The sequence below is a fragment of the Pungitius pungitius genome, chromosome 5, assembly GCF_949316345.1.
Source record: "Pungitius pungitius chromosome 5, fPunPun2.1, whole genome shotgun sequence".
Taxonomy (NCBI): Eukaryota; Metazoa; Chordata; class Actinopteri; order Perciformes; family Gasterosteidae; genus Pungitius; species Pungitius pungitius.
This window is the reverse complement of record NC_084904.1, coordinates 16149242-16165996: the sequence shown is the minus strand read 5'-3', so window position 1 is coordinate 16165996 and position 16755 is coordinate 16149242. Positions and strand designations below refer to the sequence as shown.

At 44.2% G+C, this 16755-nt stretch overlaps 2 protein-coding genes across 2 annotated transcripts; one reads left to right on the top strand and one right to left on the bottom strand.

Annotated features, from left to right (window-relative positions):
* The first annotated feature begins 3549 nt into the window (after positions 1-3549).
* Positions 3550-8388, top strand: hpdb (4-hydroxyphenylpyruvate dioxygenase b). The gene is made up of 14 exons (XM_037481548.2): positions 3550-3791; positions 3959-3985; positions 4113-4175; positions 4514-4618; positions 4804-4846; positions 5395-5477; positions 5618-5707; positions 5830-5933; positions 6021-6098; positions 6630-6792; positions 6885-6956; positions 7033-7155; positions 7406-7522; positions 7616-8388. The coding sequence occupies exons 1-14, from the start codon at positions 3789-3791 to the stop codon at positions 7724-7726; spliced, it is 1182 nt and encodes a 393-aa protein (XP_037337445.1). The 5' UTR covers positions 3550-3788; the 3' UTR covers positions 7727-8388.
* Positions 8389-8453: 65 nt separating this feature from the next.
* On the bottom strand, positions 8454-16176 carry LOC119224523 (histone-lysine N-methyltransferase SETD1B-A-like). Its single transcript, XM_062562421.1, has 18 exons — positions 15943-16176; positions 15711-15815; positions 15342-15612; positions 15139-15251; positions 13983-14996; positions 13847-13868; positions 13194-13813; positions 12991-13107; positions 12819-12897; positions 12530-12720; positions 12170-12293; positions 11669-12079; positions 10421-11431; positions 9938-10101; positions 9737-9862; positions 9315-9434; positions 8714-8851; positions 8454-8627 (listed from the first exon to the last, which is right to left on the bottom strand). Exons 1-18 carry the CDS (start codon positions 16078-16080, stop codon positions 8454-8456), a joined length of 4938 nt encoding a protein of 1645 aa, XP_062418405.1. The 5' UTR covers positions 16081-16176.
* Between the last annotated feature and the right edge of the window lie 579 nt (positions 16177-16755).

Here is a 16755-nt window from a genome sequence, read left to right as displayed (position 1 = left end):
CCTTATCGGAAGCAAGACACGGCACTTCTTCTGCAGGAAAAGAAATTGATGGATAGAAACAGTATAGTGAGAAATGATTTAAACAATTAAAAGATCAAGCACAAAATGTAATGAAATTGGTTTTGCACACTTTGCATGATGCCCTATCAACTTAAGCTTTTCCAAAACGAATTCAGAGTTTAACACACATTTCTACTCTCAGAAATTGGTTCTCCGGCAGACAACTCATTAATAATAAAAATCATCTTAAAATGAATCTCGCTCCACCGCAGCTACAGACAGTTATAAAACTGCTCATCTCTCTCTTTAGCAAGGTGACATCCACACACATGCGATTCTTTACATCCCATATGAATGAACTGCTGCCATCTGTTGGTTGGATGGTACAATTTACAAAAAATATGTGTCCTTCCAGGCAGAAGTAATTTTTCATTGAAGAAGTTATTGTTTAAGGTTTTGTTTCACACCTTGTTGCTCCTCAGATATATGGCAACGAGATTATTGTAAACACTCATGGGACCAATGGTTTTATTTTAAGTTAGTTTAACAAAATAAAGCAATATATAATTTTTTTTCTGAGAAAATTCAAGAACATTTACAGAGCCAAAGTAGCAAAAATGGAGCTAAAGAAGCAAAATCAAATGCATTGGCTGTTTTTAAGTAAATGAGGAATGTCTTTTTAAGCTTTCACGACGTACTTTATTCGTTTTTACCAGTATTATTGCTATATTCAAACCCACTTTTAATTTCTACATCCCATTAGTAATTGTAAAGTACTATGGCTGAAATGCAAATCAGCAGTTGAACAGGTATACAAACAGTCATGTATAAACAATAACAGAGGTTTCATTCAAAAAGAAGACCATTTTAACCTGTGTGATTTGTTTGTTATTGCAAAAAACAAAGATTATTGAATCACCCGAGAAGAGTCAGTTTCCAGTTTTAGCTTTCCGCTGGGCAACCTTTTTGTGCTGACGGAGTGGTGGGCCAACCAGGGGCAGTGGCTTGCGGCTCTGGCCAGGCGTGTTGCCGGGTAGAGAGAGCAGCGCGTCCCTCAGCGGGAGTTGAGAGCTTGCACCCTTCGAGGAGCACAGTGTCTCTGATTTGGCGCGCGGGCCAAAGACAAACGGGGCACACGTCTTAGGGACGATTGTGGTCATGGTCCGAGTCAGGACTCTTCCTCGTCTGGTTGCCATGGCGCCCAAAGTCTTCTGTGTGTTGTTTGGACCTTTGCCCTCTTGCTGCTCCTTGCGAATTGGTAGATTTTTGGATTGCAAGCTCTGCATTTTACAGTCCAAGTCTTTCAGAGACTGGTCAGTGTAGGCCCGCATTTCTTTAAGCACTTGAGAAATCTTGCCCTCAAACTCGTCCTTTAAGGCATTTTCCCGCGCCTCAAGCTTTTTTTCAAAAAACGCATACAGGTCCTCTTCCTTCAGATCCATTGCAGCTTTGCTCTCATCAGTCAGCAGGTCTGCTGGTTCCCCCTCAGGTTCTCCGTTCACCCGTGCAAGCTCCGTTTCTCTGTCTTTGACTCTCTTCACCAGCTCCAGCATGCTGCTCTTTGGGGCCTTCATACCCACCTGTGATCTGATCTGGTTACCTACCTTTTGGAAAGCGGACTGGATCTTTGCTTGTGTCTCATTTTCTGCAGCATCGGCGTCTTCCAAACATTCCTCTTCCAGAGGCTCAGAGGACATCTGCCCTTCCGTTGTAGCAGCATCATCCTGCTCTTGCTCTTGTTGCATACCATTGAATAGTATTTGTGGGTTTATTTTTGATGATATTTTACTCATTTTTGTTTCTTGTCTTGACAGCTGTTCTGTTCCCTTCGACTGAGCTACAACAACAATGTGGTTAGTTAGCGCCGGTGTGGGAACAACCTGATTCACTGACGTGTTTATCCTTAGGGAGACTGAATACCAGGGGATCATGGCATTACAGACTAGTGCAATGCAGCATTATGTATGAGATGAGAACATTTAAAACATTACAGTGAGACAACAGCAATCCAAGTTTAACCAGCTCACAAAGGCCATTTCTGTACAGTTTTCCACAAGAGGAGATTAGGGACAAACACCTCCCATATCACATTATTTTTATAATTATACGTAGTAGTAATGCAGCTCTCATTACTTCACCTCAGAAAACACACGCGTCCCTCTGTCTGCGTGTGTGTGGTTGCATCCCACGACGATGAACCTTCTGGTAACAGCGTGAAAAACAAAGGTCTTCTGGGATGGTCGCAGCGGGAGCAATGAGGTGTGGGTTCAATACTCTCATTAGTAAGCTGTCACTGGAATGTGAAGCTGCAACACACAACTAAAATATGTTTTACTCTAGTAAAGCTGCTCAACATGTGCTCTATGGATTTGGATTTGACTAAATATCTATCAAGAATAGGCTGCGGGCCACAATTCGCCATTTTTCTACATTGGATGGGGTTATCGGTGTAATTAACCGAGGCATGAAACAGGAGTGTGAAAGCTGCATAGCTTCCATTGAATTGGATAATTTGTGCTCTATGATTTGAGCGCACTGAGCTATCACAGAAAGTGGGTTGTCACACATGTTCAGCCTGCGGTGTGTTGCAGTTCTGTTATTGTTGACATAACTGAAGCCAGCGGTAGGCGCTGCTCTAGGCCACAGGCTCTTTTTTTTTCTCTCCCCCTCTCGTCTGCTCATTCAGATTGGAGCAAGATAACAAGTAGCACCACATAAACTGCTCCTTATCTCACAGATGTAGGAAAACAGAACTAATTGCGATAATGCGTAATAGCAAGTACATGACTAGTAGTGAAATTGTCTAAAAATAAACACAACTCCAGTTTAAGATGATGAAGGAAAATGATTTCTAAAACGTCTTTTTCACCTCCCATATCCTGTTCACGGTCATCCCATTTATCTCCTCATACTGCACCATTCTGACTCCTTATATTGCTCACTGATATGTTTTTCTGCAGCAAGAAGTTGCAAGGCATTTAAAGCCCCTATGTGGTTCAATAGACAAATACCAAAATAACAAGGTAGGAATAGCTGGTATTTGTTTAATTTGTATGAGATTCAATAGAAAGTAGAAAGAAGTCATGTGGAACTACCTTCTGAAAAGCTAAAGCTGCACTGCATTGATTTAATTTGCATAGTCTGATTCCATACTTTTTGTGCAACAATGTGCACAAATTAAACCTGTCAGCTGCACTTTGGGAACAGCTGAAAACCCGTGAATTCAACCTACAATGTCACAAAAGCGTCAAAAGTTCAAACACTACCAAAGGATTTTTGAGCAACAGGGGCCTTGCTTACTTTTCTGTAATTCTTTAACTGACATAATCACAATGCGTAGAATGATCTATGTGGAGGGGGATCGATGAAAGGGGGGCATTTCTCAGCTCATTCAGAGCTGGCCAATGAGAGTCCCGCATGAGTGAACCTCCTCTCACAACTAAACACTAACACATGGCTGCCTTCTGAGAACCCCTGTGATTCTAAATGAATGTGGAAAAAGTTGTTTTGCATTTGGGATGGATGAGGAAAGGCTATATGTTAATTACACTAAAAAATAGTGCAAGTGAATTAAGGGAGGAGGTCTGATCAGACCAGTTGTTTTTTGAAAGTCATTATATAACAGCAAAAGTGCATGAAGAATCAATACCATCCCTCCGCCTCCTCCTGCTCCTCAAACATCTCCTGCTCACCGGTGGGTGTGGATCTAGAAACTCACTTCTCAGCTTTTGAATTCACGGATTCATTTCACTTGATTTCATTCTGACAGTGAGGTCAGCAGGAGCAAGATGGTGAGTTACATTTCACTGTTAATATTAATTAATAATATATAATAATTCTCAAATTACTTCTTTCTCATTCCTATGTTGAAGAGAAGTTATGTGTGCACCTTCATATTATCGTTCCTTGTTTTTTCTCTGTAATATAATGCTGTTATGATGTGCTTTTATCATTTCAGACAACATACACAGATAAAGGCGAAAAGGTAGGCTAATAAAACTTTAGTGTGTGTGTTAATCTTTCCCTTTCAACATGCTTTTTTTTACTTTTACCTTTTATTTTATTTTAAGGGTCTTGAACATTTGAAGCTAAATATCTGTTCTCGTCCTTAGCATGAGCAGGGAAGGTTCCTCTGCTTTGATCACATAACATTCTGGGTTGGAAATGCCAAACAGGTAAGTCAAGTCAAACTGCTCCGTGTGCATTTTTTGGCACAAATAACATATTTTAGAGACAAATCTTCACACAGACCAAGGTGTAGACTATAGACAGATGTAGTTGGCCATCCTGAGGGTGTGGAGGGGGCAAAGCATGTAACACCCCAGAGTACAAACAGGTGATGCAACGTCGGCGCAGACAGAAAAAACAAGCTCTCCAAAATTGGTACATTGAAAATGGTCGCTATAAGAACATGTAAATCTGTTGACATCTTTCCATATCTCAGTTAACTGTGACATTGAATGAGAGAAATGGCCAGGATTTTCTGTTGAGTATAAATCCTTGTCTTCAACAGGCGGCCTCGTTTTACTGCAACAAGCTGGGATTCGAGCCTCTGGCTTACCGCGGCCTGGAGACAGACAGTCGTGACGTGGTGTCCCACGTAGTCAGACAGGGGAAGGTAAAGAACCGACAACCGTTCCTGTACAGCACACACCTGACACAGTCAGAAAAAAAGGATTCTCCAAACAAGTGAAATACTACAGTAATGAAGCTTTAAATAAACAGTTTTCAAGACTCAAATTGTGAATTGAAAATCAAATGATAGGGAAGGAGGGGTTAATGTTTTCACTTTGTATTTCGTAGATCATTTATGTGTTCTCGTCTGCCCTCAATCCTGGAAACAAAGGTACGTAGCCTTTCATGGCTTAAGTACTTATTTGCGTTTGTCCGAATATGACGTCACTATTAAGAATACATACTCTATGAATATGAAAATTGTTTTTAAGTTGGAAATGGATGTAATTATCAATTATTTTTGTAGTCAGAGGGAAAAATATTTTTGAAGTTTCAACAATTCCATGAATGTAAAACACACTTGTTAAAGACAGCAAAAAGAGGAGGTGCCACAACACAGATCACTCATATTTTAGCAAACCATACAGTTTCCTTATGGTTTTATTTGCCCTGTTAAATATTCTCCCAATCTCAAATCAATTATAATATCTTGAAACTGCCTGCTGGAATGAAAAATAATTATGAAAAACAATGTTTCGGATATATCCTAACTTGCTTTTGTCAAATTAGCTCCAAACAATCCCTTTTAGTGAGCATATAAAAATGTTGTTGACCAGTCACGCTTATTGATTTGGCATAAAACTACATTTACATCATTATGTTACACACATGCATGAAATGCATGAGCTGCTCAATAGAAAAAAATCTCATCTTTTTCAGAGATGGGTGATCATTTAGTCAAACACGGGGATGGAGTGAAGGATGTTGCCTTCACAGTGCAGGACTGTGACTTCCTTGTGCAGGTAACACTACAGGTTTTCCTTTCGGTGCATTCTAAGTCATTGTCCAAACCACCATTTCCTTTTGAGGTCAACGCGGAATGGGACTGAAAATGAATGTTATTAATGTGATATAATCACTTACCAAATATCCTTGTGGACAGAAAGCCAGAGAGCGAGGTGCAGTTATTGTAAAGGAGCCCTGCACCCTGGAGGACAAGTACGGTAAAGTCAGGGTGGCTGTGCTTCAAACAGTAAGTATGAATCCTACCAACTTACATTAAACATTTAGTCACTTTTTTATTTTACCACACTATGTAATCAAATTATAAGCTAAAAAATGCCAGAATTGTAGACCTGCCTATGTGTGTTGCAGTATGGAGACACCACTCACACCTTTGTGGAGAGGGCCGAGTACAGCGGGTTGTTCCTGCCAGGCTTCCAGGTCCCTGACTTCAAGGACCCTTTACTAGCCAAACTGTGAGTGTACGAAAAGTCACCATAATGTTCGTAAAATTATGACGACGGAATGACAGCTTATGGTTGTGGCCTTTTGATTCCATGCAGACCAAGTGGAAAACTGAACTTCATTGACCACGTCGTGGGAAACCAACCGTATGATGAGATGGTCCCAGTGGTGGATTGGTAAGGGACTTTCAACTCATCAACTCATTATTTGAGAGAGCTTAGAAGCACTCAGTGTGTCACACGTGAAAAACAACATACCAGCTCTTCAGATCGGTGGAGAGGAGGCAGAGGACGTCTGGTTCCTATAAAGCTCTGCTCTACACGGGGCCGTGGTCAGCATGACTTTGCATTTTTTAAGAGGGGCTCCAGCAGTTTTACACATCTGGATTGGGTTTTTACCCAATCGTATAGAGATTAAAAGGCGGGGAGAGGCGGTTCTCTAAAGGAGCATGCTCATTGGTTGATCCTGGAAAGAGGGGTGTGACTTTGGCTTGAGACATTCTGATGGGAAGAGCCTCATTAAACTTGCTCTTAACCAATAAAAACTAGAGACACTTCTGGCATGTACAAACTTTGCTGACAATGCATCAGAAAAGGACCCCAAACATTAGAAAATGCTTCAACATAAGTTCCCGAGTGTTGGAGCACCATATGATTTTTGAAATTGAACCAATGCAGCTTTTTGATCACAGCTTTTTGTCCTAAAAGGTATCAAAGAAACCTTCTCTTTCACCGCTTCTGGTCAGTCGATGACAAGCAGCTTCAGACAGAGTTCAGTGCCCTGCGCTCCATTGTTGTGGCAAACCACGAAGAGACGGTGAAGATGCCCATCAACGAGCCTGCTATGGGGAAGAGGAAGTCTCAAATCCAGGCAATGTTCTTTTTGCACCTTTAAATGTGGACTTATTTATCTGCACAACAAGTTAAAGAACAGGTATCCCGTCCCCACATTTTCCCTCACAGGAATACGTGGAGTACTACGGAGGTCCGGGCGTGCAGCATATAGCCATGAACACATCAGACATCATCACTGCGGTGAGTCTACAAAGCGCTATGACTTTGTGGATGTATTCCAAAACACAGCAGCTATCGATTGATCTCTTCTTTGTAGATTCGTAACCTAAAAGAGCGTGGCATGGAGTTCATGTGTGTGCCCGACACCTACTACCAACTACTGAGGAAGAACTTGAAAGGCTCAAAGGTCAAAATCTCAGAGGACCTTGATGTTCTGCAGGTCAGAACTAATATCATTCTTTAACCAAATTGGAGGACAGATGTCCCTTTGAACGTCACGTCATGTTTGCTCAAAGAATTGATTGTGTTTTGTTTGTCTCCTTTGTTGACTGATTGCTGAACTGCTGTAATGAGGCAACAAAATGGCCGCACACATTAGTCAACTATTCAGCATCACCAAACCAGGTGGAGAAAATATTTACCAATTCATTTCATGGAAAATGTTATCTTGTGACCTTCTTTGTGTCCAGGAGCTGAATATCTTAGTGGACTACGACGACAATGGCTATTTACTGCAGATCTTCACGAAGCCGGTTCAGGATCGCCCCACAGTCTTCTTGGAAGTCATTCAGAGACATAACCACCAGGTGAGGGCGCCACCGGATAGATAACCGCCATTCTGTTCATCAGTGGGGGAACAAGGCTCAACAACGCCACTCAAACTCATGATTTCTCCACAGGGCTTCGGTGCAGGGAACTTCAAGGCTCTTTTTGAGGCCATCGAAACGGACCAGCAAGCGAGGGGAAACCTGACCATCCTGACACCGGACAGCATTTCAAAGAACATGTGATTTCTGTTTCTTCTTCTTTCTGTTCATGTCCTTTTACTTTTTTAATAGTCTAATAATTTGTAACTTGCATGTGTTATTACAACGTAACATATTTTATCTGTCAAAAAGTACTCAATTACTGATAACTGAATGAGTTGTTTGTATCAAGATAGAAGGAACAGTTAACCCCAACTTAATTACAACACTTTTTTAATTAAAAAAACTGACATTAGTGATACACGCTTGACTCAAGCGAAACACAATTTAAGCTCTCAAAAATGAAAACATGTAACTATACACTTTGTTGGACCAGAACAGACCTCACATTGCAACAAAGGCCTTTTTGAATGACAATCAGAGAGCCGATGGAGTCTTTCACTGTGGGGAAGGAGAGAAATTATAAACTGTGTGTGAAACTGTGTTCATTCATTTACATCCAAATGTAATTTCTTGCATTGTTTTACCAGATAATTAGTTTTTTGTTTTTCACAGTGATTACCAGTACTTTGAGGAGGCAAAACTACTATTTCATGCTAGACCTCCATTGATAATACGTTGCAGTCTTACATGCTGCTTAGCACAGTTTATTAAATCATTATTCCCTGAGCAGCCCCTTTACTCGTGTGCAGTGTTTCTATGAGCTCCTCCAAAATGGCTTTTCTGACACATCTGCTTGGCCTGTGCTTACATTGTACTGTACCCCAGGTAACTTTGAATCGCCTCATAATCGGAACACTTCCTTAAGAGATCAGTTCAAGGATCCACGACAGCTATCCGCTTCACACAAACAGGGAATCTTTGTTTCCTCAATGGGAAACTTGTAATCATATGTGATTTCTTCATTGATGCGTATCGGCTGTCGGGAGTATATCACTATCTTCTTCTCAGAATCCACAGTGATGATCTTTGCATAACAGTTGGGCTGCAAAAAAAACAATCTCAATAAACAAATGATCTTATTTCTCATCACTTTCATCTCCATCCATGGCACTGACGGCTCTTACTCACGTTGCAGCTGTGGTTGATAAACCTGGCTAGGTTCCCATATTTAGTAGCGTCTATGATGGTGTCCTGATCCACCCGGAACAAATAGCTGCTTCCAATGCCCTCCTCCTCGTACCTCTGCTCCCTCATGTCAGCGATGCCCTGAGGAGATGGAAAACAGACGTGCCGATTGATGCGAGTGTTGTTTATTAATGTCTCCCTCCTCCAGCGCTTGGAAAGTACCCAGAACAACCAGCGGGTCCCAGGGGCCCACCAGGCCAAGTCAGGGGACATTTGTTACTAGGGCTGAGCGTCGCATCGTCACCGATTTCTTGAATCCTTTTAAATTCCATTCACAAGTTCCTGATTCAATGTGTTATCCAATTCAACATTGATTTAATTAGGAAATATTTCGGTATATATATATATATATAAGAGCACTTCTCAGAGATATAAGCTGTATCGTTGGTTTAAAGCTCCACCCATTTTATGAAAAATTATTAAATCATTGGAAAAACAATCGAATTGAGTCGAAAATTGGTAAATTCTTTTCAGCAAGTAAACAACGGTTGAGAACATTATGAAATTATATCCAAGCCTATTCATTCACTTAGGAATCTCTTACCTGTCTGATGATTTGGCCCACATACTCAATCACCATCTCATCTGCTGCTATTGGCTCCATTGCAAACAGGCCCCACTCGTGAATATGACTCCGGCTGAAACGAATCCTCTTCTTTCGGAACTGATACATAATGTGACAAATAAATGTAATTTGTTAACAACACTAACTTGCACCTGGGCTATACAATTCTGACCTCAACCAGGTCTCTGCATTTAACCGTTTTTTTCTGTCTCACATGAAGACTTTCCAGTATTTTGTGCAAAACACATTCATCACATTCATCGTTATTGTAAAATGCACATTGAAATGAAATCACCTGGATGTGTATGTACACACATACTTGTAGGAAACACCAACACAGGAAAGCTAGCAGTCGAGAACAAATTCTTTTTTTGGTGTAGTTATCTGACAAGTTGAATTACCTTCAGTTGGTTAAACTTGACCAGGTCACTATCACAGCTGAAAGTGGACAGCAGGCGACGCTGTTCCGACCTGAAGTCAGACCCTGCACGCAGTGAGATCGGTTGCCGAGCTGGGACGCACATCCCCTGGGGAAATACATGATGATATTAAGCATCGGACTGAATGAACTGGGCAGAGAGATCATCTAACCGCATTAATACCTGAGTACTTGGAGCTGGAGGCTCAGAGGCCAGCTTTGCGTGGAGGTATTTCATTTTATCTTTCCTGCTAATTTTGTAGAACCCGTCGCTGCGAGCAGAGCCGGTCGTGTGTTTTGGCTTCCAGGATTCATGCTCCTCGCTCATTTCTGTGAAGACTTTTGTCAGTGAGCAGCAGTTAAGGATTTTAAAGCACAGATTAGCTACAATGCTGTGTGTCAAGCACGATTTATCTCAATGTGTTACTTACTGATTTTAATGGCAAACCTACATAAAAGTACATAAGTATGAAATGCTATTGGCTTTTCCCACAGTGTACAATGTTTAATTGTATTGTGTTATTTTAAGATATTAACGATTTTTTAAGAAACATAATAAATGAGGGAATTATGATCTGTTCACATAATATTAGCTGCTGAGTTTCCTTTCTGTAAACTTTGATCTCAACATTAAATCCAACATGGAACTCTGTTAAATAAAGGATATGAGGGTGAGTTATCCACAGGGTGTCACTGATCCACCCGAAGCCATTATCCCGCGCTTGCAGCCTTTCATATGTAGACCGCAGCAGCCTTTCATCTTCCTCATCCAGGCCCTCCCTCCAAACACTGTGAAGTATCCTCCTCTCCTCACACGGTGAACGCCACCTGTGAAGACGCCTGCCGTCGATTCTGCTGAGTGATCTCTGCCGATGACGGATTTTCCACCTCCTCTTAAGCCTCCTCCATCGCTTTCTCCTTGATGACCGTCTCTCTCTCTCTCGACTGTTCTCCTCATCCAGGCGCCGGGGCACGTTCTCCAGTCCCTGCAGGGGCTTCTTTTTCACACCCGGGTGGGTCCGCGCATCCTTTTCATCAGCGGAGTCCGACGAAGACTCGGGGAGGCTGCATGGAGAGGCCACTGTGACGGGAGAGAATCCGGGAGGGCCATACGACGGGGGCGCCAAGGTCGTCACCCTTTGCGTTCTCCTCCCGCGGACCAGGGCCCTGCGGGGCAGGACGATGTCTTTTCCAGGAGTCTTTGGGGCCGTGACATACGGATTGCTAGACATGTATGGCTCGGGAGGCGGACTGCGGCGGGTCGGGAGCATAGCCGTGGCCGTCCCTCTGCCCGGTGTTGCTGGAGCTCTGCCAGAGGTCTGCCGTGAGCGGCCACGTCCATCTTCTCTGCCTGGAGTTTTGGGCGTATCCCGGTACGATGGATACGAGGGCCGGACGTCAGAGAGAGCCAGATTGAGCTCGGTGCCTGTTGGAGAGAGGGAGAAGGCTTCATCGCCAGAGTCCTCGCTTCCCAGTTCAGTCACTATCCCTTTGCCCGGTGTTTGTGGTCGTTCCACCTCCTCCTCGGCTGGGGATGTGGGTTTGCTTCTCATCAGAAGGTCAGGGTCACTGTCCAGTACGCAGCCGGTAGGAGTAAGAGGCCTCAAGTTTTCTATGTTCCCAAACAACTCTTCCGTCCAGCCCGGGCTTTCCATCTCCACATCGAGGTGTAGCATCACTGTCGCACAGATGAATAAAAAAAACATTTTTTTCACGATTGTTTTACATTGTTCAAACAGTTTCCTTTGACCCTGTGTATACACCAGAGGACGAGCTGTGATAACTCTCCTATGCCGTTTCATCTCATCTGTACAATACTTGTTTTAACAGTAAAATAACCATTAACTACTTTGACTTATTGATGATTAATCAATTAATATCAAATGTTCCCAACACTTCAACTAGTGTACAGCACCTGGACATCCAGTAGGCGACGGGGTCCGCAGACGGTCCTGAGGTCCGCTGGTTTGGAGATCCATCAGAACATCCAAGTCAAAGGGGTCCCGTTGATAGGATCTGTCGAGGTTCTCCTCAGTCTCCTCATTATGATCTGGATCCGACCAGTCCTGACGGCCCAGCTCCAGCTGAGCGCCAGGGGTAAACGGGGCTGAGGGGGTGACTGGGGGCTCAAGTTCCATCGGCTCCTCGTCTGACGATATGACAATACACACAGCAGAGGGGTCGGCCTCCTCCTCCTCCGTCTCTTCATCTTCCGGACTGAGGTCGGAGTCGGAAGAGTCCTCGAAGCTCTCTGAGAACGAGTCAGAGGAGTCGAATTCGGATGAGTGCTCGCTGTCCTCCGAGGAGCTGCTCTCGGAAAAAGCATCTTCAATTGAAAAAAAGGAACAACATTATTTTATCACAGGTAAGTGAATATATTCACAAAGAGTTTGAACTGCATGATTTGTTAACGTACCGCTACCTAAGCACTGCACTCCATCACCAGTTTGGGAGATGACAGCATCTTTATCTTCTGTGTGGTTTTGTGCCAACTCCATTTCTTCCTGAGGGTTATTTCCGTCATCATCGCCATCGTCATCCTCGCCATCATCGCCATCGTCATCATCGCCATCGTCATAATCTCCGTCACGCTGAATAAAGCATAAGTTATATCTTAGCAATCTTATCCAATTTACCATTTTCAAGGTTTTTTTTTTACCCATCAGTTGATTAAGATGTGATTTAATTCATTTGAAAAGCAGATTTTTATTATTAGGAAACGTTTAACATGTCTGCTTAGTTTGTAATTCTTTTTTTGTTGAAAATCCCTACTCACCATATTTTGAGGATCATCATCAACTGGCACAACAGCCTTCCCCGTGTCTGCTGTCGTTTCTTCGTCTCGAGGATCCTTATCTTGGTCTTTCCTTTCATCATCATTATCGCTCTCGAGCTCATGTGGTCTTGCGTGTCTGCGTTTGGCTCTCTCAGATGCAGCTTTCACTTTGTCATCCCCCCGTTTGACTTCTTCACGGAAAGAGACAGCGACACCATTGAACAGTCAGAGCAGACGGACGCGTTGTAACGTCGGTTACATGAGGGTTGATTGAATTAAAAGCACTGACCTGAGCTTTCGTGGGAAGAACACAAACTATTTTCTGTCTCTTCTGTGATCGCAGAATCATCGGCTCTTTTCCTTTTTACCTGCGTAACGAGTTATTTTTCCAGTTCATTCATTTATGCATCGCTCAGGTTGAAGGGTGGTGTGTTTCATATACTTTACCTAAAATACTTTACCTTGAAGGAGGGCAGTGGAGGTTTTTTGCCCCGGCCAGTGACGAGACTGGGGGGATTTATTCGTTTGATCCTCTCTTCAACACTTGCTGCTCCACTTTTCAAAGGAGGCACTTTTATCTTGTGAATTACATAATTCAATAAACCGTTTAGCGTCATGAGGTCACGGGCCATTTTTTTTACTTATGAGATGTGAAATAACTCACCTTGGTTCTTTTTTCTTGGCAGTCCCACCAGTCCTCAAATGCCTTGAAAGCGATGCCTTCAATCATTCTACGGGTCATGTCCTTCTTAACGATTGACCTCAGTTCATCCATGATGTCTTCTAAAACTTTATCTATGGTGACTTTATGAGGGTTTTCGCGCACAAGTGGGAAATCTGGTGGTGGCACAAAGGGGTTAAACCTGGGGAAATGTGGAGCCGGCCAGGGGGGTACAGGGAATGGTAAGCGTGCACTGTGCACAGGGGGTGGAACAGAAGTCAGCGGCCTCAAAGCTGGAGGGGGCCCGAGGTAGGTTGGTGGGGCAGGAATAGAAGAAGGAGCCGGAAAAGGTGGAGGAGGAATGGGGATCCCAATATGATGACCCGGGGGTGGGATCCAACCAGGAGGTGGGATGGGGATGGTGCCATTCGGCAGCCGAGGTGGGACGGGTGGAATAGTTCGGGGGAAGGGAGGAATGGGGAAAGGGAAAAGGGTTGGAGGGGGACGGAAGCACCCGGATTTAATGGAAGGTGGAGGTCTGGAGGTATCGACTTGAGTGGCGCTGTTGAGAGAAAACAACAGCGGCGGAGGAAGAGAGGAAATCTGTTTTGTAGTCGTCAAAGCTCTGGAAGGTTGGTTGTTTGAGTGCCTCTTACTCTCGTTTGCCGCATGGTGGTCCTGGGAATGTCACAAACAAATATGAATTTGCGGCAGCGCACTAATACTTTTATAACAACATAACTACTACTCTCATTATAATCATTTGTTTATGAAGAGATGTGGAGGAATTACCTGTGGACATGAGAATGACCGTAACCTTTCTTCCTCTTTTTCGTGGTTTGCATCAGCGCTCCTTTCAAAATGCGTGAGATCAGACGGAGACTCTGAGTTTCTTGTTAAAAACAAAACCGCTCGAGTGGTTTCGTCCTCTTCATTTTCAATGAGCGATGTTGAACTGACGCCCAGCGGATCGTTGGAGTTCAGAGTGCCAACCTGTGAGTCCTCCGAGGGAGGGGGGGTGTTGGCGGAGCAAGGTGAGGTCGGGCTGTCCTGAGAGTGCACATCGGTGTCATAAGTCTTTCTATCAAAGTATGAAGGCTCAGACATCCGGCTGTTGATCAGCAAACTCTCAATTCGGGAGTCCAAACTCTCCACCTCCGGCTGGGGGCTACTGGAGGAACAGTTACCGGCAGATGGAGATAAGTGGGTTATGCATGCATGGCCACCGGGTGGGGAGGATGCTGCCGTCTGCCGGTCAATCGTAAAATGAATGCTCACGACGCGAAGAGGACTGCCGGTTTGATGCGAGGCCTGAGGTGTGGTGCCGACCACGTCGCTGGACTCCGGACAGGGGGAGGCGGGGTTAAAGGAAGCTTCTCCGTTATTGTGAGAAGAGGACTGTGCATTGTGATCCCACAGAGCAAGTTGCTTAGTTTGTGTTTGGGCAGAGAAAGGGGGCGGGGCTTGTGGCTGACAATGTTTCAAAATAAAGTTGAAATCTGAGACTTCACCGGATCCCCTGGGAAACCTGGCAGATTTACGATGGCAGAGCTCACGTCTTGAAGGCTTGTGGACCGACTCCCCCTGGAGAACGGGAGTTGCCTGAAGACTGGAGTAGCAAGAGTCCTGAGAGAGCGGGGTTACAGACAAGCAAGGAGTTCGGGGGGTTCCCTGAGAACGCGGCGTAAGCCCCGAGCTGCAAGGTGTATCCTGCCAAATACTGGAATAGGCCGTGTCCAGAGAGAGGGGTGTGGCGACGCTGTAGGGGCTCGAGATGCTCCCACGTCGCTGTGTGGCTGCGCTGCCCTGCGGGAACCGGACAATACAGAGGTCATAAAGGACACCCCTGACAATAACCATGCCTAATAATTAGGAATGGATCAGCTGGTTAATTGGAAATTGAATATGCGGTTACTTGTCCATCATGAGCATGCTCTAAAATATTTACCAGCAAAGTGTCGATTAAGCTGTGAATGCCTCGCTCATTGCCGACCACCGGCAGCGTCCAAGGAGTATAAAGGCCACGCAAGAGGAGCTGGAGATACCGCGCTCGGTTTTCTCCTGAGGAAAGTGGCAAATTAAAATCAATTAACAAATTCGAATGTATATTTTCTATTCGTTAAAAGTTGAGAGGTGTTTCCAATCAATTACCCTTAGGATCAATTTCCACGTGAATAACATTTCCCATCACGGACGTCTGATGCAGGTGCTGCACTGCGTCCTTTGCAGCTCGCACGGAGTCGAAGACGACCTTTGCGATCCCTAAATGCTTCTTGTTCTTGGGATTGTAAAAAATCTCCACGTCTTCAACGTTCCCATGTTTATTGCACATATTAGTCAAGAAGGTCTCCCTCACATTGTCATTCAACCTGGAAAACGTCACTTCTTTGGGAGGAACAGGACCAACATACCATTCATCCAACTGAAATGACATAAACATGCACAATTATCTCGCAACCTTCATTGTTATGATGAGTATTTGCTATATATCTGCATTGGTACCGTGATTGAGGAGATTACCTTGAATTTAGCAATGGAAAGCTGCGTCTCGCTGCATTTGCTCCACAGGCGGCTGACGCGCGGATCTCTGAGCGTCTCCACAGGAAACAGACCTAAGTCCTCCACCTGTCGGAGCAAACAACACCCGTCAGCCAAAAAAGATCAAACGCGCATGCAGGTTTGGCGCAATATATGGAGCAATTTATTTCAATGAAATAGAAGGCGACACGCAGATATTTGCAGAGATGCTCACGGGTATGTTGAAGTGCTGTCCATCATAACGGTACACTTTGTACAGGCCTTTCGTCAACGCGGGGTCAATAATCAACTTGCAACTTCTCCAGTGCTGAGGCGGCGTGTCTCTCTCAGTAGTTTGTTGTTCGCTTTCCATTACATTCGTCAAAGCCTGGGAATAAATCACAAAAGCACGTCCCGTGTGCTGTCACGGGTGGCACGGTGGTAAATAGAGCCAGCTAGCTCACCTTTTCTTCCGCCGCTGGAGGCTAACACGCCCCGACAGGTGATGGAGAGCATCACCTGAGACGGTCTCCTTCTTCAACAGATGGCTGGTTGTGACGCGGCACCGCGTCAAAACCCTCCAAGTTAATTCGAACAAAACAATGGTATCTTGCTTACCTGTTCAAAAGTGGTGTCCTTTGGTGGGGCAACATTGTGGAAAAGCTGCTGTGATTTGTCGGTGTTCTCGCAGTCAGTCGCGCAGGTTGGACATCGGATCCATCCGCCGGAGACAGAGACAGAAAATAGATCTTTCGGTGTGGCGGAAGGACACAGCCTGTCGGAGGGGAGGTGGATAAACAGGTGACAGGTGTGTTTCTCTGCTCCCTGAGTTCATACTACAATCAATTGTTGGTGATTGGTAGATATATTATATTTTTGTTAAGTTGAAAAATGTAATGGGAATAAAAAGATATCTTAGACTAAATATTTGACTTATGTGAACTTTGTTCAATATGTTCTTTCCGTGGTAACGTTATAGGTGCATCATTTCTGGAATAGGGTCCTTATTGTGTGGAAAGCAGAACTACAAGAGAAAGTCTTGTTGTAT

What these genes read in the sequence shown, in the direction of transcription:
- hpdb (XM_037481548.2), top strand. An exon ending in CCTCAATCCTGGAAACAAAG is followed by an intron (nt 4,847 to 5,394) that starts GTACGTAGCCTT and finishes CATCTTTTTCAG; the next exon opens with AGATGGGTGATCATTTAGTC. An exon ending in TTCAGAGACATAACCACCAG is followed by an intron (nt 7,523 to 7,615) that starts GTGAGGGCGCCA and finishes ATTTCTCCACAG; the next exon opens with GGCTTCGGTGCAGGGAACTT.
- LOC119224523 (XM_062562421.1), bottom strand. Translation starts at nt 16,080, where the DNA reads ATGGAAAGCGAACAACAAACTACTGAGAGAGACACGCCGCCTCAGCAC. An exon ending in CGTGGAAATTGATCCTAAGG is followed by an intron (nt 15,252 to 15,341) that starts GTAATTGATTGG and finishes CACTTTCCTCAG; the next exon opens with GAGAAAACCGAGCGCGGTAT. An exon ending in CTCCACTGCCCTCCTTCAAG is followed by an intron (nt 12,898 to 12,990) that starts GTAAAGTATTTT and finishes CTCGTTACGCAG; the next exon opens with GTAAAAAGGAAAAGAGCCGA.